At 51.1% G+C, this 21,110-nt stretch overlaps 1 protein-coding gene across 4 annotated transcripts in view; it reads right to left on the bottom strand.

The window, feature by feature from the left end:
* Window positions 1-933: 933 nt before the first annotated feature.
* The window catches only part of LOC105188281 (bicaudal D-related protein homolog), a 32,035-nt gene continuing 11,858 nt past the window's right edge, over window positions 934-21,110 (bottom strand). For all 4 annotated transcript variants that reach the window (XM_019843675.2, XM_025302752.1, XM_025302764.1 and 1 more), the window contains exons 4-7: window positions 6,953-7,285; window positions 6,090-6,259; window positions 5,215-5,530; window positions 934-4,332 (exon numbers count right to left, since the gene is read on the bottom strand). In XM_019843675.2, the coding sequence (XP_019699234.1) occupies window positions 3,709-4,332; window positions 5,215-5,530; window positions 6,090-6,259; window positions 6,953-7,285 (1,443 nt within the window). In that variant the 3' untranslated portion in view covers window positions 934-3,708. The remainder of the gene's footprint in view (window positions 4,333-5,214; window positions 5,531-6,089; window positions 6,260-6,952; window positions 7,286-21,110) is intronic.

The raw sequence follows: 21,110 nt of genomic DNA, 5'->3' as shown, positions 1-21,110 counted from the left end.
TCATTGTTATCACATTGTTGTCATGATCATCATCGTCGCGTTACTATAGAAGACAAATCTAATGAACCGCCATCGTGTCGTATTGTCATATTATATATTACTATATCGTTACTACACACACCGACTTTGCAGGCGCGGGGGAGGGCGGGTAAGTTAAGGGGTGGACGACACGAGTCACCCCCGCGAGGACCGATCGGCGAGAATTGATCGGGGCTGCGGAATCCTGTCCGGAAGGACGGATTGCTCGACGTCGATCAGTCGGTCCTCAGCGGGCATCTCCGTGTCGCGTCCCCGACGTCGCGATTATTAATTTAGCGTAATTAACTTACCCGTTACGAGCACACGATCGTACCCACTCTCCCCCCGAGACGATACTCACCGCGTGAGTGCCGCGTGAGTCGATCCTCGCGGGACGATCCAGGTGAGCAGCGCTTAATTAAGGAGAAGCGAGACGAGAAAATAAACAAAAAAAAAAAAAGAAAGAACCACCGTTCCGAGTACGTCCGCTCGTTCGGAGTCTGCTCGTCGCGATCGGGACACGGCGGAATGTAATAAGCGAGCGCGCGCAATGAGATTCTATCTCGACACACACACACACACACATAGAATTTTATAAAGTGGAATCTCGCTGCGCCGCGAAACTAAAATAGGAGATAGCCGGAAGCGGAGGAGGGAAGCGAAGCCACGGATTTCAAACGATGCGTTTCGTGTGCGAGAGGACAAACACTTTGTATGCACCCGCCCCCATTGTTCATGCCCATTTGTATCGCGTAGTTGGACCGATCGGTAATTACGTTTCTCGGGTACGAGATACTATTATAAATATAAATATAAATATAAATATATATATATATAAATATATATATGTGTATATATATATATATATGTATATATATATATATATATGTGTATGTATATGTATATGTATATATATATATATATATATGTATGTATATTTAAGCAAAACAGAAATGAGAAGAACTACTGTAACTACACCTGCCTCTTGTGAATAAATGCCTATTTGTTTCTTTTCACGTGTCTCATTATTTTCAGGAAACATCTACGACATACGATTAGAGAAAGGTACGCGAGCTACACGCCAACACTGCAAGCCAAGTAAAATAAAGATTCGACAGAATCGGAAATATCTATATATATATATATATGTGCACGTCAGGAGCAGGTGCGGCGAAGATGTAGAGTCGCAGGATGTTCGCAAAACGGACTTTTATTAAATAAATATTGTCGTATAATCGATCAGATCAAGAATCATACAATTATCATACAACTTGGACGATCACACACACGCACTCCGAGGAAAAAAGGTACAAACGATCCTATCGTGTCGAGCACGCAACGGCATACGTGTTTACACACCCCTATGTACACGTGCAAAAACACACGTGCCGCGTCGAAGACAGCGAGCCGTTGCTTCTCAAGGTCGAAGTGGAGCTCTTGAGGAGCATCGTTGCGATCAGCATCGTCGCGCGAAAACGTTCTAGCACGATATTGCACTAAAGTTGCGTCAAAAGATCGGAGATCTCTATGGCTGGACGATTGACTTTCGTTTCTAAATACGCTCGATTACATTTCAATCCTCCCTCACCCCCCCCCTCCCCGATTTTTTTTCGTTTCGACGCATCGCAGATAATTCGTCGGTCCTGATGGACGGAACGATGGACGGATAGCGATTAATCACGGCCGGTAATTAACTCCAACGCAGAAAATCACATCCAAGCTCGTATTTAAGTAACATCGATCTATACGTAACTTGAATGCCACGCAATACGAATGCCAACTGTCGCTCGAAGCCGCGGGAGAAGAAATCTCTCACCTTGTAGGAACGTTTCATAATACCCACGACTTATCGATCATCCTCGTGCGTCGATTTCGTCGTCGACGAGGTTTGCAAAATTCCCTACTGAAATCATCACTAATGTCGCGGAGGCGCGACAATAACGCGTCAAAAGACCCGCGCAATATTCTCCGTCGATTCTAACGTAAGACACGGCGTATCACAATGTTTCGCGTTAACAATAATTCAAGAGCGAGACGAGACATCTCCAGTCCATTATTTGATCAGCTGGTCGCGAGCACACTTCGAGATAAGAGGCTGCCACTTGGAGATCGTCCTCAGCGTGGAAAACGATCGGTTCCGCGCTGATGAGAGTAACGCGAATAGCGCGAGTTCCCGCGCGAGGACGAAAGGACGCTTGCGCGCCTTGCCGATTTTAACCCTTTAACTGCTACGGTCGAGATAACTCGAGTGTGGAAAAAAATGGCGGCCTTGCTTACGATCGAGTTTACTCGATTTGGACTTTCAATGTGTGTGGTATTGCGTGCGGTATTTTTTTTTTTTAATTTAAAAATATGAATTTGTGAAAATCTGGATCGCCAGCAAATTATAAAATATTGTTATAATTGTAAAAATAACTCAGCAAAGAGGCTCATACTGGTCATTTAATATCTCAGCAGGGTTAAAGGGTTAATAATCGCGGGACTAATGGGGACATTAACCCTTTGCATTCTTTCGTCACCTTTCGACCGACACTCGCTTGTATGTATGTAGTAAGACTCGTGATTAGTTTCTTTCGTGTGCAGTTACAAACGGAACAGGACGAAGAAATGGCGAACAATTTTTCTTGCCTCGGAAACTTCAACGGTGATCATCAGTTTGTTTCTGGCGTAAAAATCTTTCAGTCGAATTTACGAACGATCGGACCATCTGATGATATTTCTTTCTCGACAGGTTATTAAAATTATTCGATCTATTGATTTGCTTCTGTCGACTCGTCGGCCGGCGGAACGCAGTTTCACGTAGTCGATGATCCTCGCATAAGAAGTTTATGAATTTAAATGTACGATAATGACGGCCGACCGACGGACTGCGTCGATTAATCGACGTGATAAAAAGTGACGGGCAAAAACGCAACTGATACATATCGAGACGAAGGCGAGAAGTACGTCCGCGACGATCGAGCGCATGTCGCATGAGCGCTCGAGAACGCTTCGCAAGAGCCGTCCGCGACTTTCCCTACTCGAGGAATCGTAGAAAGTCGAACGTTCCGCGTGTTTTTGCGACGGCAGACGCGCCACTTAAATTCGAATTAGTAATCCGTTTCGGCACGGGAATCGGCACCGGTGTCAGACTCTCATCGTTAAGAACAATGCGTCTGTCGCGGATGACGCGACTACATCCTTCGCTCCGCGTAGTTGCCAAGCGCGAGAGAGCTTGGAAATCCGACTGGCGAAGAAGAATCTCGCTGTCGGACGCACCGATACTCCGCCGTGCCGGCGTTCAGGACAGGTCCGGCTCAAATTTTAGACGAGTCACCAGGAATACTTTCAGACTTCAGAATTATCACTAACCGTAGTCCCTTCAAGCGCGAAATCGCTCATTTCGAGAATCAGTCGAAATTCGACGTTTCTCCGCTAGTCGACGGCAATCAATTATCTGGAACATCGTCCCTACTCGCGGTTGAAGGCCGCGGGAGTAACACCAAAGCTCTGTCAAACGTTCGTGCGAAGGAAACGCAAGTCCGTCTTCCCTTCGCCCTCTCACCTCTTCGCAACTCTCGGCAACTTCTCTTCGCGGCGCTAGCGACCGCAGGTACGGTCCATCGCCGTCGGCCAACCGCGACCAGATCGCGTTCGTCCCTTTATAATTTTCGTTCATCGTAACGCTGCTACCGCGCTACGTCACTTTCGTCAAAACAGGCCGAACATCTTCTTCGCGGGGCCGGTGCTCCTCTTCTTCCTGGCTGGCGCGGACACGTCCGAGTTATCGCCGTTCTTCACGGCGACGTTGTGCGCCGCCGCCGGGGTCAGCTTGCTGCGCACGTGCTCGTCCAGCAGCGCCTGCATGTCCATCTGCCACTGCTCCAGCTGCTGACTCAGCTCGACCTTCTGCTTGATGGCCTCCTTCAGCTGGCTGTCCGCCTGCAGGATGTCTATCCGCGTCCTCGCCAACTCCACCTCCACTCGATTCTGCCTGGCCACCGCCTGGTCGCGCACCTTGTACGCCTTCGCCACGATCTCGTCCTTCGTCAGCTCGGAGTGCTCCATGTCACCCCTGGCACGGTCGCGCTCCTCCATGACGCCGCGCAGCTCCGCCTCGCAGACGCTCAGCTTGCTCGTCACCTCGAGGAACGCGTCCGCGCGCCGCTTCAGCTCCTCCTGCATCTGCTTCGACTGCTCCCTCGAGTGCTCCAGCTCCTCCCGCACCCTGTGCAGCTCCACCGCGAGCCCCAGCTCGCCAGGCGCTCCTCTGCCCGACAGCGCGAGGTTGTACACCTCTTCGACCAGCTCCAGCAGCGCACCCGGATAATTCGTCTGCAAGTCGAGCGATTTGACGTGGCAAATGTCGGGGCGATTTTAGCGCAAGGTATACGTCTAAATTTGGACTATGTCACTTTATTCCGACTAATTTTAAAGCTTAACATCTTTGTTAAGATATGTAACAAATATACAATTACCATACACCAAGGAAAAATGTATTGTTGCGTGAACGAAAATTTTGTTGTACCAACAAAATAATTTGGTTAAAATATGCCCAACAAAACTGTTCAGTTCGTGTAAACAAATATCTCGTTTGATTACGGTTTGTCCGTACAACGTAATACTTTTGTCACAGCTTTAACTATATGAATTTTGTTAGAAATACTACAATTTTTCCTCAATATATAAAATCGAAATTTCAGTTTAAACAGCAAGACAAAATAGCATCCATTGGGCCGTTATTTATAGTTTATGTAAAATAATATTTCGTTATTGTGTAATTTTTATGGATGAGATAACTAAAATGCTGAATTTTTATGATCCGAAGTCCAAGAACAAAATCATTTGCTTTCCAGAGAACAAAGCAGAAAAATATATTTAGTTGAGACAACTAAATACTTCGTTATACAAAACAAGATATTTGGTTGTTATTAAAAAAATGCCTCAACTAAACACTTTCGTTAGAGGTACCAAATTCTTTTTTCCTTGCGTGTGTACGAGACGAGTACACACATTAAAATATATTACAAAATATATAAAATATATACATAAAGATATATATATATTAAGTAATATATTAAAGTGTATAGACGCATCGCGTAAGTCCTTTATTAAATTAGATTCGTCGCGCGTCGGAGAGAAATGTCCGTTTGGAATTTAATTCGGATTAAAGTCAATATTTGAGATCCCGTTCCAGCCGCAGCGTATTACACTTACCGTAGGCGAAGGGTGAGCCTCCCGCTCGTTGCTGCCGACCTCCGCCTCGGAGCTGTTGATCACGAGCATGGACTCGTCGCAGTCGCTCTGCAGGCCGGAGTCGTCCTCGCCGCGTCTCAGATGAGCGCACAGCTCCCTCAGTCGCTTCGTCGCCCTCGCCACTTCCGTCCGCAGACCGTCCTCCTGTTCTCCCAGCGAGCTTCCGCTCTCCTCGCACTCCATCTCCGCCTGCAGGGACCGCGGTGGCTTTTGTATCGAACCGGACCTAGTCCTCCTTTCCGCCTCGATGGCCGCCAATGACGACGCCAGCTCGTCCCTGAAAGCAGCAGCGCGCGCGCGCGCGATGATACGTCTCGAAGACTCTCGGGATTACACAGTGAGGGAGATCGCGCAGCGCGTCTTTGGGACCTGCGATTATCAACCGCAGCCATCAGTGGATCTCATCGGTGAGTCGGCATTCTAATACTCTCCACGATCATCGATTTGCATCTTGGTCTTGGCATTGCGTCTCGGATGATGAAACAACAAGGACACAGAGGATACCTTAGATGCGTCTTCGGGCGCCTGTACGAGTCGTTCGTATCGACCACCCGACTCGATCAACTGCGGATATTCTCAAGTATAAGATCCGACTGTGCGAGACGCAAGTCCGAGTAGCGCTCGACGCAGATCAGGGAGGAAAGATACGACAGCTCTGAACGCTGAAGTGCCGGCCGAGCGCGACTCGGAAGAAAACGACGCGGAACTGAGACTCCTTGGGATTCGGTAAAATTTAAGCGCCATGGTAGGAAATGGCGTTCGATCGAGCGTTCGATCGAGACGCGTGACGACCGAGACATAATGGTGCGTGGAGAACGCGGATTCTGCGGCCTCACCTCTCCTGCTCGGCCACTCTCGCGCGGTGTTCCGCTTCGTGGCTGAGCCGCTCCAAGGCCGCGGCTCTCTCCTCGGCTTCCTCGAGGGCCGCGATCGCCCGGGCCCTCTCCTCCCGGAGCTCCAAGGACCGCCTCTCTAGCTCGGTCCTTTGTGCCGAGACCAGTTGTACCTGTTGTAACGACGGCCTCGTTATGGCGGGATAATACGTGCTGCGGGACAATGCGATTCACTGAGTCGTCGTCGTCGTCGTCGAGCCGGCCTTCGCTCGGCCCTGACGTGATGACGACTCGAGGACCTCATCTTCGCCGAGCTCTCGACGAAACGTGCGTTGAAGGGGAATTTCGAGAGAGAGAGAGAGAGAGAGAGAGAGAGAGAGACGGGAAGCAGTTCACGGTAAGCAGGCACGGCGCGAAAACGCGACTCGCATTTTCCGGGTCGAAGCCACTGCGTGACGAAAAGAGAGAGAGAGAGAGAGAGAGAGAGAGAGAGAGAGGCAAGGTGTATGACGAGAACCAGCCGATCGAAGGTCACGTTCAATTTTACCCGATTTATAGTACTTTCCCACAAATTACACGAGTAGGTTCGCGCGCAAGCACCGACGGCGATTACGGCGGCTTCCTCCCCATAAAAAGGCCGCGGTGAATAATTCAGTAGACAGCAGCCGAGGCCCCTACCTGGGAACCGCGTTCGGTATTTCCGAAAGGATAATGATTAATAGATAATAACAGCGGCTTCCGCTCTCCAATTGGCTCGCGGGCCAATTAAATGGAAAGGGAACTCCAGTGAGGAACTAATAAGATTGATGGGCGAACTCGAGCGCGCGAGTCTCGTGGTCGACCGGGACGAAGGTTCACGCTCTCACCTCGTCCCGCAGGATCTCCAGGCTGCTCACGTGATCCTGCAGCGTGGTGTTTCGCAGAGCGCACTTCTCCCTCAGCACCTTCATCTCGACGAGCAACTGCTCCTCCTGCTTGGCGGCCTCCCTCAGCTGATCGGCCAGCCTCGTGTTCTGCGCCGTCAGCTCCGCGACCAAGGTGGCCTGATCGCGCTCCGCCCTCCTCGCCCTCTCATTCTGCTCCTCCAACTGGCTCCTCAGCGTCTCCACGTCGGCCTGCAGCTCCAGAGCCCGCGCTTCGCTCTCGTCCCTGGCCTCCTCGAGCCTCCTTCGCAGCAGATGTCTCTCTTGCTCCAAGCTCTGCGTCGACAGAGAAAGAAAAATGCGACTGAGCTTACTCCTGCCAGGACTCGCGATCGCGATCGCGACTCGGAGGACACGTGACTGCTCGGAGCAATCCTCGCTCTAGAAAGGAGCATATGTGACACGTTCGAAGGAACGACGAGGCACAGAGAGAGACTCGCTCTCGCTCTGCACCTTTCACGTAGCAGCGGGTCTTACATCGCGCCGACGTCATTCGGAGGCGAACTCGCCGAGAGAAAGAAACGCGATGTGAGTCAGTGCTGCACATAAATCACGGCGTTCATGCGTATACGTATACGTACACGAAACCGAGATGGCGTAGAGATACACAGAGTGAAGAACTCGGTGAAAGGGGAGCTGGCAAATTTATTAACATACAATTAAATCTGGCCGCTCCTAGCCAAGCATCTCGCTTTCCATCCGTTTAAGGATCTAATTTCGCCGGTGATGGAAACATACATCGAGAGTGTGTTTCTCTTCCACTCGCGACGAATAGTCAAGTCGCAAGCAAGCAAGCAAGGGAGTCGCAAGCGAGGAAGTGGAGGAAAGCTCGAGATCGCGTGGAGTTTTCAACAGAGGAATGCCTTCTCTCTTGCCCTCTCTCTCTCTCTCTCTCTCTCTCGTGCGCGAGCACGGCAATTCTCTCCCTGCACAGAGAGAACGATTTAGTTGAATCTAACAAATGCGTATTTCGAATAGTCGAAATAAACTTTTCGATTGATCGAACAAAATTTTGTTTGACGCAACAAAAACATCCCGTCGGCTGACTAAGCTGCAAACAAAATACTTTTGTTGCGTCAAACGAAAACTTGGTTCGATCAATCAAAAAATTTATTCGGACTATTTCGAAATAAGCATTTGTTAAATTCAACTAAACTCGTTCTCTCTGTGTTGCCCGCGCAATCGCGTAGGAGCGCGAGGGAGGACAAAAGGGAGGCTTTCATATTCGGCGACGTAGGGGGCAGCAGGTCCCGTCCGAAGAGAATTTTCGCCGACAAAGGTGCGAACATGACGCTTCTTCCGTGCATAACAAAGGGACACGCGAGAGAACTGGTTCCGTCGCGGGTACACACGCTGAGCGATGGCCACACGCGCGAGTCGCTTTGTTCCCACATGGAGTTTCTCAACCCGATGGCCGATAGCGCGCGCTCCGCCGTCGGTAATAAGACGCAATACAGCAGCGGCAGCAGCTTCGAAAAACGCGAGAAGGCCCGATTCTAAATGAAGCGTTAGCGCTAATTAATACTCCCATTTAACAAACGAGGCACCCCGGGCATTTAATTAGTCCTCGCGACACGCGAAGCCATCGGCTTTGCGCAATCGTATATTCATATTACGCGGCCGCGCTGTAATTTCACGCGGCAATACCGAGGAGCAATAAACATGCCTCGTAATTGGCTGTTTCGCCGACGCATCGGCGGAGAGAGAGAGAGAGAGAGAGAGAGAGATACTTCCGTTCGTCATGCTCAGCCTGGACTCTAATTCCTCGCGAGGACTTTCATCATTTTCTGATCAACGGACCAGCTCGGCGGAATATCATCGGTCGCGCGCAGACGTCATTCTTGTTTATTTACGCGAGATACGTGCGAAACGAGCAACGCTCCTGGTCGCGCAGTAGTACAATCCAACGGCTTGGTGCTGGTGAGGAGTTATCGAGCTGGACGCTACGGCCTTGGTATCCCATGGTTACTCATCGACCGATCGTCAACATGCCCGCAGGTCTGCAGTTCACCGATCCCGAAAGTCCACGGAAGGCCAACGAATCCGCCCGAACAATGGCTATTATTCAACACGAGGAGTGCTGGAGTGTACAACACACCAGTTAAGACAAGTAAAATAATATCTACGTGCGCGTGCACGAAGGATATTTCTCGATGAGATCGTGTTAGCTCCGACGAATAAAACGTAAATTCGTTCCTCTTCGCTCGACGTTGTTGATTTTCAGTCGAAGCGCTCGCCTTGCTGGTACCGTACTTCATTTTGCTACACGCGTAAAGATTGAGAGAGAGAGAGAGAGAGAGAGAGAGAGAGAGAGAGAGGGACGACGTCCGGAAAATTTGCGTGCGCGGTGATAGAAAATATCAGATACCTCCGAGAACTGTCGCATGCAAAATTTATTTTAATTACACAAAACTGTGGTGCAAACTTTAGAAAATTAAATTATTAATTTATTATTACGAAATTATTAATTATTAAATTATTGGATTATTGGAAAATTAAGGAAAACTGAATTAAAGAAAATTAAATTATTGGAAAACTCGCTACTCTCAAAGCTATGATGGACGAGAAAAAATAGAAATACTTTAGATTCTAAAGTATTTTTCTTTTTTTTTTTTTTCGCGTATCGTGGTTTCGAAAGCAGCGAAGGCAGCGATCCTTCGATTTAGATTTTTGCTACCCTCTGCGAGACCTGCGCACGTCTCATTTATTTCCTCGTTTCGCAACGCGTTCAGAGCGTTGTTCGTCAAAATCGGAGAATGTCGGCCCGTGTGTTTCCTTGAAGGAACAAAACACCGCGAACGGGAGAATGGACGCCGCTAGATGAATGAGTCACGAATCTCGACGTCCCGTTCTCCAAGCCAACGCTGCTCCGATTGCGCTGGTTGCGCGCCGATTCCTCGTCGCCGCGTAACACAAATACCCCGCCAGCCAGAAATACCGGTGCTCGCGGAAATTCGCGCATTAAAGTCTCCCACGAGCGCGACGACGATGAGTCATTGTCGCGAACCGGCCGATTTTTGCCGCAGCCGGCAGCTCGTCTGCGGCCTTCGAGCGGCCGCGGTTACTTCCTTCAGCGCGGCGCGGCGCCATGATTTACTCTCCGGAACTCGACGAAGCCGCAAGCCGCCGACGAGACGTTTCTTCTTTGCCAGCTACTTTCGCAGCGGAATTCAATATTTACCGAGCTAGGCGAGCTATATTCTCTCCCTGCATGCCGCCCTTCATATAGAACACCGACGTCTTATAGCGCTCGAAAGGGCTCCGGCGGGCAAGCGGTGAGCGGAACACCAGATCGGGCTCCTCCTCCGGTGTCCTTGCCGCGAGTGAAGCCTGACCGTTATTTACCGATGTTATCGAACGTACGCTATCAGCCCATTTGTCGCCGAGGTGCACGTTGAGTCACGTTCGTCGATGCGGCTCCGCCGACGGCAATTGCCGCATCGGCAATTTGCGCAAAATGCAACACGCTCGCGAGCGGCGCTTACGCGCCTCTGGATGATCGCGGACGTTGCCGCTCGTGACTCACGACTCCTGGCTAATTTTCAATCCCCCGCTCGTCCCCCCCCTTTTGCCCGCTCTTGCGACACCGGCGACGGCGCATCAGCAACGCCGATCGGGATGACGACATAACGCGGCGGAAAAATTCGATAAATCGCCACGGTCACCGCGGAGCTTGCGCGACTGGTACGAATATATCGCCATCCTCAATTTAGACGGTCCTGTTACGACGAAGCTTCGTGCCTTCCGTGCTCGCGCTCCATCAGTATCATCAAAGTACCGAGCGGTATGTTAAAAATGCGAGATATGCCTCTTGATGCTGTTTTACGAGCAAACAGCGCCAATTACGGCGATTGCATCGATTAATCTTTAGTCACTCCGCGGTGCCTCGTTTCCTTCGTTTCGAACATCTCGCGAGTCAGATTTGCAGCTTGCGACACAGTTCATGAACTTGAGACATCTCTCTCACGTGTACAACGAAAGGCGAAAAAATGAGCCTCGGGGCACGGAGAGGAGGGGAGATCGCGAGCGTTCTCGCTGCGACTCAAGCATTCTGAGACTTCCATTGCAGAAACCGGCGTTAAATCGCGCGCGATCGATGAGAAACGGATATTTCGCTTTCGTTGCGAAACTCGCCGATCCCCGGACCGCGTCCGATCTAATTACACGGTAAGACGAGTGAGACCTGAGAGCGGCGTGAATGTTGCCCGGCGCGGCGCGGCGTCCGGCTTAGCGGATGTCCCCTCGTCGTTTTCTGCGTCGCCAGAGAGCCAGTTATCCCGCTCCCGAAAGAAAGGGAAAGATATCGTGGAGTGGAGCTGTGCCCGTGCGACCGTCCGACCGACGACCAGGTGGGCATACAAAGCGAGAGAGCATCGAGCGTGTCAAGTGCCGACGGTGACGAGGTGTCGTTTCATCGACTCGCAGACTCGCGTGAAATTCCTCTTCGCTCGATTATCTCCGACGAGCGAGCGTCCGCTGCTCATTCACACGGCGAGCGTATCGTCACGCTCGCGTCACGGCGAAAATTCCCCGTAAACAATGATGCACCCTCGCGCGTCGCAATCGCGCAATCAACTGCGGATTCATTACCGCGGCTGTTTTAATGGACGGCGGCTGGACGCGCGCGAGCATTGCGTCGCACCTCGTTCACTTTCCCTCGAAGAAAACGGTAATGCCGAGCGCGCAATCGGACGGAGCAGAGGGAGGGAGGGAGGGAGGCGAAGCAGGGAGGTCTGTGTAATCGCGAGGCAACGGCCTATGACGAGTCCGGCCGGCGGTGATCGCGAGGTAGCGCAAGCCGGTCCATCCGTTACGTGGTAAAACCTGCAGGTTCCCGGCAAAAATCGATAGCGACAAGACTGCCGACACGGCAGGTCACTCCACGGCTGTAAACAAATTGTGCAAACGTTGAAAGGGGCGGAGCAGGACAGGTGTCGAGTACTCAGTCGCTCCGTCGGCCGCTGCTTCTCAACCTTCCATCGAAACGCATCCTTCGACTCTAAATGTATATATTAATACTGCAATTCAGTGCATCCAGATGTATCGGGTATTGAACTTAATTTTTTAAGGATTTACAAGAGATGGCGCAGTGAGCACCAACTTCATACGAAAGCCCTGTCATTAGGCTTTAAGAATCAGTATATTTCATTAGGTCCAAGTGTAAATAACATATTTTTTTAGCGCATTCAATATGTCGAGTTTCGTGCCAACGAGGCGCAATTTGCGGGAAGCGTTGCTCTTTTGTTTTCATTTGAAAAAATCAGCAGCTGTCAAGTCTTCGTTTGCTTATGCTCCATCGATCTCAATTTGTGAGTACTGCTTTGGACGATTCAAAAGTGGAGATTTTCCACTTATCCATCGTTCGAAGGTAATGCTCTGTATTTGGTGGGATCAGAAGGGTGTGGTCTATTATGAGCCGCTAAAACCTGGCGAAACCACTACTGAGGACCGTTATCGACAACAACTATAGTACAGCTGAACCGAGAATTGAAAGAAAAACGACCAGAGAATACGCCGAAAGACACGGCAAAGTGATTTTCCAGCATGACAACGCTCGGCCACATGTCGCTAAACTGGTGAAGAAAACCGGCTAGAGCTGCTCGGATGGGATATGTCCTATCCTATCCGTCATATTCCATCAGACATTGCTCCTTCTGATTGCCACTTGTTTCGAGCCATGCAGAACCACCTTTCTGCCCGGCATTTCGGTTCTTTAGAACCGATATCAAAAAATGGCTCGATTCACGGACAATCGCAAAAGACGAGAGTCGTTCTTTCGCCGAGGAATCCGCCTTTTACTAGAAAGATGGGAAAGTGGTTGTAGCTAACGATGGACAATAATACTTTGAATAACATGTACTTATCACTTCGAAATAAACGTTCATTTTCGCCAAAAGATCCTTTAAAATTAAGTTTAATACCCAATATACTTTGCGATAAAACTGGACTCAGCCGAACGTGCCGCGTGACCGAAAGTGGAAATCGCGTCTCTGAGACTCCGGCGAAGCGTCGAGTCTCTCCCGGCTCTTCCGGTCTTCCGGACCGGTCGCCAACGACTGATGCGAGCGTCAATTAGCCAAATGGTAATTGTAAAGCCGCCGCCGCTCGCTCGCCGATGAATCCGTACACGAACGAGAGTGAAGAAACCCGCGACGATCGGCGAGTTAAGCGTTGCATAATTTGCACACGTGCGCGCACAGCGCGTTTATCGGCCACGGAGGAGCCGTCGAGCTGAAGAAGAAGCTGCCTAAGTGGATCAGGCCGCGGCGAGCGTTAATCGATTCCATTATCGCGTGCGTGGGAGAAACCGGCCAGACGGCCGGCCTGTGTTCTTCGCACGTGAAGCCTGCTGAAGGCTGCTGTTATTACGAGCGCCGTCGAATTTATTATTCATAACTTCGATCCTCATCCGAGGTCGGTAATTACGCGAGCGTACCGATTCACGAGACTCTTCGGCCGCTTCGAATTTTCGCGCGCGCAGCCGACTGTTGTTCCGCCAAAGTCGCCGCGGCGACTTTAGCAACGAGATTTCGTTCTCATCGCGGCTTTCGCGTCCGCCGCGCGGATCAATCCGCCGGTTGCTCCAGTCGGCGAGTCGCTCAACTGCGAACGGACCGGGCGAGTAACCTTTGCGAGATTATTATTCAACCTCCGGCGAACCGTGACAGGATCCCGCGCACGTGCAGCGCACACGAATTGCGCCATTTTCAGCAGCTGCGAGCATGATTTCGGGCAGAAATGGACGAGAGCGCGCGAGGAGAGCGATTATCGTCGGCGGCTGTTTCGACAGAGCCTCGTTAACGACGTTAACGTTGCTTAGCTCCTCGAGGAAGCTCGAGGAAGGCGATTTCGCGAGAATCACCCGGCGGAAACGTGAAGGCTAATCGTCGGCGAATCGCACCGTAAGCGAGAATCCTCCGCGTCGGGAGCGCGCAATTAGCTCGCGAGGATACGCGAGGATACGCGAGGATACGCGACGATCGGCAAGAGACACTCGCGGGCCGCGACGACGACGTCCGGCGAAAGAGACGTCGCCGACGAGGAGAGAAGACCGAGAGTGCGTTACTCAGCGCTTGCCCGGCTTCTATTTAACGGCGCACACTCGGCAATTTCTGATAATTACGTAATTGTCGGCGCGAGTTCATTGCGAGTACTCCTTGCCACTTTAACGAGGCCCGCTCGCCTAACGATTCCCTGTCCATTTCTAGACCGTTCTAGACGTAACTGTGCTACAGGTGGAACAAGAGAACGCAGTTGCTTACAGTTAGCCGCTAATGCACGGCGACGCAATCGACTGTAAAGCAGTCTCTTGACGCCTTCCTCGCGGAATGTCCTCGCCAGGCTGGGCCGCGGTTATTAGGATGACTCGGCGTGTTCGATGGCGCCGCGTGTTATCCGGCTCAGGAGCTCAGGAGCTCGACTGATAACAGCAGGACGATGAATATTTCCGCTCGGGTTTCAGCCGAGAGACTTTCTTTTTTTTCCTTTTATCGGAGTATAAAGGATGTACATAAAAAAAGCACGAGGTGCGCGCCCTATGCCTGGACCTTTAAACAACGCAGTAACAGTTTTATAAGCTCTTCACATTTAGCATATAAAGTACGCGACGTTTGGTACGAGTACAGGTACGAGTTCTTGCATCTCACTCATTGTTAAGTTGGCACATCATCAGCCGAGAGACCGAGCGACTGATCCGCGACGCGCCGTCGTCGGCCGCTGGGGACGAACTCGGAGGTGCAAAGTGGATGAAGCACAATTCGGTGAATTAACGACACCGCGATAAGTGATAAGTGACAAGTGAAGCGAGACAGCGACGATCGCAAGACGCCGCTGCGTAACTATGCAAATGCGCGTTGAGCAATCGCGCGGCTAATCCGAGAGAGGAATACGCCGATTAGGGAGCATCACGACGAGCGTAACGCCGCGGATACACCGCCGGGGATAATATACGTGGCGTGTTAATTCAATCAATTGTCCGGCGGCGCAAGGCGCGATGGTTAATGCTCTTTTGCAAAAAGACGCGCGCGTGATTCATGTGGCAATTAAAATCGGCCGCGCCGGCCGACGAAATCCGCGGCGTGCGCACTTTCGTAAGGCTGCTCAAGGCTGCGCCTCGCTTTGTATCTCCGTGTGATAAGCGGTTATCTTATCGCCGACGCGATCCCGCCGAATCGCACAAGTTCGACAAAGAATGGAAAGTTCTTTTTTGGAAATCGCGCGAAACGGCGCGGATGAGCGGCTCGAGGCCGGCCTCGAGGGGAATTCAAGTGCCGCACGGAATGTGAAAATTCGACAGTTATTCCTTCTCTTACCGTAAAAAATAAAGCGCACACATAATTGCGGGAAATTGCAGGACAATTTGCAGGAAGCGAGCGCATTTCCTCCGGGAGTGTTTCCAGGCCACCTCGTTGTCGCTCCGACGCCGTTTCACCGAATTCAGCGGCGGGAGGCAAGTGACGATTTCATACGTGTCGCAAGATGGCGGCGGCGGCGGCGGCAAAGTGCGAAACGCCGGGGATCGAGAAGAAATTTAGATAAGTGGGTTAATAGCCAGCGTTCTACACGAGCGACGACGATGAAACGCGCGGCGCCCCGGCGCGTTTTGTCTACGCGAGGACGAGGCCGCGTGTGTGTAATGTTCATTTTATCGAGACGATTCACCGTCTCGACGGTGTGGAATATCATCCGGAGCGGGACACGAGCAGAGAGAGGAGAGCAGCGCGACACCCGATACATTTCCATCGCCGCAGCGATCGCGTCCGTCGCGCGATGCAACGCGCCGGACGAGGCCGGATTCGGGGGGAAGGGGAGGGACGGTATTTACGACAATGAGGAGCGCGCGCGCGCGCGCTAATGAGAACGTTGTTGTGAGGCGCAGCGCGGTGGAAGAATATCACAATAATTCGCGACGTTGTAATCCGCGCGAGCGGCGCATTGTTGGCGGGCCGCGCGCGCGCATACGTGTTTTTCTCATCGCGCGTCTTACTTTCCGCGCGAGCGCGAGAGAGAGCTCCCACCCGCGCGCGCGCCGAGCGCGCGGGTAACATTACTTAAAAGCGGGGAATCCGCGAAAAATTCAGGTCAGTCGGCCCGCGCGCGGGGGATTTAAAGAGTCAAAAGTGTGCCGCGGTTTCATTCGCTTACTGTCCTAGTCGAGCCAGCGAGGAGGGAAAAAATACTGTCACCCTAGCTCGAGAGCGGTAAACCGCGTCGGCGTCGAGGCGGAGCGAGCCTCGACTCGCTCATGAAATCGTCGTGCGTCATGAAATCATAATTCGCGCGGCGATCGCTCTCGATCGCTCGGCTGAAGATCGAAGTTTCGACTACGATCCGACAGGCATTGTTTCGCTGCCCGGGCTCTGACCGTGCTGTAATCGCGCTGCCGCGTAACCGCGTAATCCGTGTCGTAACACCGCAGCTGGACCTCGAAATGACGTTTCAATCCTCAAAGGCTACCGCGGCTGAAATTTCACCCCGTGCGAATTTTCGATCTTATCGAAAAACGTAACCATCCTGACAATACTAATACAATTAGTATGATATAAATAAAATTACTGATCCGGGACCTCCCTCGAAATAAAATTACTGATGGTACAAATAAATACTTATATCAGTGGTGACAATATTATGATAAAACAGATCAATTCTCGCGTGATGTAAGCAATAACGAGAAAAATTAGCTTAGGCTGATATCTTAGGATGGTACCTTTAAGAGTCAAGATACATCGTATATCCGTGTGCGCGCATTTAAACGGCGGATAAGATACTTTGTAGATAAGATTGTTTGTACACGCGCCTACAGTCTTTGTACTTTGCCGAAATCTCTGCATATTCGCCAACGAGCGAGTCTGTCTCTCTCTCTCTCTCTCTCTCTCTCTCTCTCTCTCTCTCTCTCTCTCTCTCTCTCTCAGTCGAGTCGATCGAGCCGGCGTTTGGAAGCAACCGCTGCGTTGCTCCTCGGCGCTTGCTCTATTATCTGTATGAATAAGGCGACGGGGTGAGACACCCGGCAGCTTGTGGGAGCAAGTGTGGGCGAAAACCGCTATTCTCGCGGAGACACATCGCGATTCCGCGGTGTACAGCACGAGCGCGAGGCGCAATTAGATCCACGACGCGGAGGTCCGCAAGAACAATGGGAGGATCGCTGGCGGTTCCCGACGACTGTAACGGTCGCGGATCTCTAATTAGCGGCTGACTTCATCTCCGTCTTTCGGTCTTTCGGTCCCTCGCTGTCTTTCATTCGCGACCACAAACTGCAATCGAGGTTTCTCGCGCAGCCGAGAGCCCCTCCCGCGCGCAGTGCGTTTGAAGTGCGCGCGCGACATCAGCCCGCCCTTCTCGTGTTTCGCGATCGATAAAGCGACAAGCGAGCGTACGATAACGATCGCCTCGTTTGCGTCTAACGGTATAGAAGATAAAATGCGCCTGGCGCGTCTCTCTGGCCGCGCGGGCGTTACGGTGTTCCGCGCCGCGGCGGGGAAAAACCGAGCCCGGCGGGGAAGGGTAGGGGGGGAGGGGATAACAATTGCCGCGTTGATCCGCGCAGTTTAACGGTGCCCGAGCTCATTTTCGCGATCGCGAGTCGTGCGATTTCGTTCCGTCGGCATGACGACGTATCACCGCGAGCGCAACGGCGCGATATCTTCCGGCGGAGATCGCGCACGGAAGCAGGAAGCCGCAGGTGGAATCGATACGTGGGCAAAAGGAGGAATTGTGTTTCTCTTCTATCCGGCCGCTTCGACGCTTTCTACGATTCGACGAACAGTAACGCGGTAATTATCCCGGCGCCCGCGAAATAATTTCCTGCGCCAAGCCGATCCCCGCGTAGCCGGCGGGTGTCATTTAAACGCACGAGTAGCCGCGGCGATCAGAGAGACGATCACGAAATCTCGGTGCGCCGCGGCCGGCGAAGGTCTGAGAGGAAAAGAAAAACTGACCCCCGAGGCTATCCTAGTTGCTTCCTCGTGCGAATCTTCCATTAACCCCCAAATTACTTCCCCCCGCGGGCGCGCGGTCGCAGAATCGTGATCGCGCGATTGCATTGCCCGCCCTTCAGCGTCCCAGCCTTTTCCGCTCGCTTCTCGCGAGTATTTTCGCGAGTATCAACTGCTATCTCGCAGGGTCGCAGGAGTTGCACGTCGGAGGACCAAAGAAGCGGGAAGCAAAATGCTGAGACCTTTCCATTTGGCGACGAGCAAGGAAGGCGAGGTGGTAGACCGAAGTCACTTCGCCTTTCCAGCGCTACTTTGAAAGAAGATGTAAGAGAGCCGAGAAACGGGCCAGAAGAAAAGTGTAACGCGAATTTCCTCCATTGTGTCGTCGCAAACAAGACGTGGAAGAGAAAAAATAATCTCACCACGCAACCATACGAGACAATGACGGCGCGACCTCGTAAACACGACAGGCGACTATTGTGCAGCCGAGACTGAACAAGAGCGCAAGGAGTAAAGAGGGTAGAACGCTCCTCGAAGATACCGACCTAACGGTCTACTTTTTACGAGGACTTCCCGCCCGCCCGTCCCCCATTTCGCGCTGCACGCGCGCTGACTTCGCGCTCGCTTGCAATCAACCCTGCATGGCTGCGAACTGTTATTGCTCGCCTTGCCTCATCTGAAATCCGATCTGAAGAGATCGAGTGGGTCAAGGTGCCGCGAAGATGCACGAAACTTCGACAGGAGTGTTTTCGGGTCGAACTCTTTCCAGGATCGATTTGCGACGGAGGGATTGCCGTTGGAGATTCGAAAGTTGAAAGATCGGAGACGGAGACTTCTCCAAAGACAAAAAGGAACAGCCTGGAAATGCAGTTTGTAAAAATATACTTTTCAAGCGTATGTCAACGCGCAAGGAATATTTAATAATCTGGAATGTTCAATAGTTTTTTTAATATTAGCATGTTTAAAAACAGTCGAAATCTGAAACTGTTGAAATCTAAATTGTTCCACAGCAAACTGGATGCCTGACAATGCTACTTTCATACGTATGAAATTACACGTTGTTGACGCCGTGCAATCAGCATGTCCCGCGCGTTGCAAGAAAGGAGAAAAAGAGAAATCCTCGAACTTCGTGACCGAACGAATTTCCTTTTCATAAGACGGATAGGACCGTGCAAGGCTCGAAAGGTCCCAGACGGAGACGCGTGAGGTCAGAGAGCGACGTGAGAACGCTAATCACTATTTACAAAATATCCGAGAATGACATAGAAAAGACGGCTTTTTCTCTCTCTCTCTCTCTCTCTCTCTCTCTCTCTCTCTCTCTCTTTCTCTCTCTTTCTCCTTGTTTCTCGCGGAGGAAAGTCACAGAGGCAAAGTGACAGGGTAGCGCATGTTCAGGGGAAAAGTGTGACGCTTGTAATCGGCTGATAATTCGCGAACGCTTTCCAACACGCCGTGTTTCGACGCGTCTCTCTTTCTAATGTTATAGCATACCCGGGAAAGCCCCGGGACTCACAAGGTGCGAGGTAGGACGGATCGAACGTGACTCCATTTACATCACATTCCGTTTCTCCTCGCTCGAAACCATCTGCCGGAACTGTTTGGGGTGTGCGCGATCTTCCGTTGCGTAACGAATTCCGCCGGGAACAATGGATTACGCGGGATTATTTCGCCGAATATATCGTATTACGCGCGAGCGCTTTTTTATTTTATCACCATCGCTCGCGACGTTACGTCGCGCGCACAGTTGCGCACGAAGCCATTTCGTCGCGCACTGCGACACCGTTCCGCCGGACGAAATTCAAATCGACGAGACGAGAAGATATTACGAGAGAGAAATGCGAATCCGTAGAATACTAAATTTCTACTAAAACGGTCATTTCTATTGAAAAGTAGAGAGGTCAAGAGTAGAGAAGACGAACCTCGGACTCTCGCCACCCCTTCGAAGAGTCGGCAGGTTTGAAGATTGCAAAATCCGGAGAGACCTCCAGAAGTCCTGGAAAACTGGAAATGCAGATCGCAAAAATATATTTCTCAACGGATATATCGATGAATCGGGGAGTATCGAATAATCTGGTTATTTTTCGGTCACACTAACTGAACGCTGACGCTAGAATCTGGACGGTCCAGCAGATGTCCGGAGCGCCTGGCAAGGTATCTATGCTGTCTTCCGGGACCTCTCCCCTGGATTTAAGGTGGAGGATACGCCAATGTCGCCTGCGACGGTCTCACGCTTAATTAGCAAGTATCCCGAGGTTAATGGGTGATTTGAATTTTCAGCGCGGGCGAGTCGAAGTTTCCAGCGGCTCAGCGCGGCGCGAAGGTGCGAAGCGTGCAATCTCGGCGGCTTTCTCGCTAAAGAGACGCGCGCAAACGAGCAAACTCCTCGGAGATGCGCGCGTATGTACCAGGCTGGCCTCCTCTTTTTCATTCCTTTCCTTTTCTATTCTTTTTAGCCGGCCAGAGTGTACGAGCGCTACAAACGCTCGAGACGAGCGCTCGAGCCGCTTTCAGACCGTCAATTATACGAGGGCAGTCTGAAAAGTTCTCGGCCTGACATATAGATGGCGTTAGAGACTGTCAAACTATAATTATATTGGAAAGTGGCATCCCTGATGTAAACCCATGTAAAATTTTATTTCGATCTGTCGAGTCATTCGAATAGTAGCACCAGTTTAATATTGACGTGTCATTGTTTTTTTTAAAATGGAAAAAATTGAATATCGCGCAGTGATTAAATTCTTTGTTTTGGATGGTTTAACACCAGCAGAAATTCATCCGAAATTAAGTTAAAGGTGTATAAGGATGCATCACCTTCACTTTCCACTGCGAGAAAATGGGCTGCTCTTTTTAAATCTGCTCGTACAAGCCTCGAAGATGATCCACGCGAAGGTTGTCCACGCAAAGACTGCTACAACACCACCACAAAACATTCAACAAGTTCATGATATGGTGTTGGATGATCGGCGAGTGAAAATGCGTGAAATAGGCTGAGGCCATAGGCATCTCAAAAGAACGAATTGGAAATATTTTGCATGAAGAATTACATATGAAAAAGCTTTGTGCGAGATGGATGCCGTCGCATTTGCTAACAATTGACGAAAAACGCATTCGAATGCGTATTTCTCAAGCGTGTTTGGATCGTTTCAAGCAAAACGGAAAATGAATTT

This window comes from Harpegnathos saltator, unplaced genomic scaffold (genome assembly GCF_003227715.2).
Source record: "Harpegnathos saltator strain DR-91 unplaced genomic scaffold, Hsal_v8.6 scaffold115, whole genome shotgun sequence".
NCBI classification, from domain to species: Eukaryota; Metazoa; Arthropoda; class Insecta; order Hymenoptera; family Formicidae; genus Harpegnathos; species Harpegnathos saltator.
This window is presented reverse-complemented; position numbering and strand designations above follow the sequence as displayed.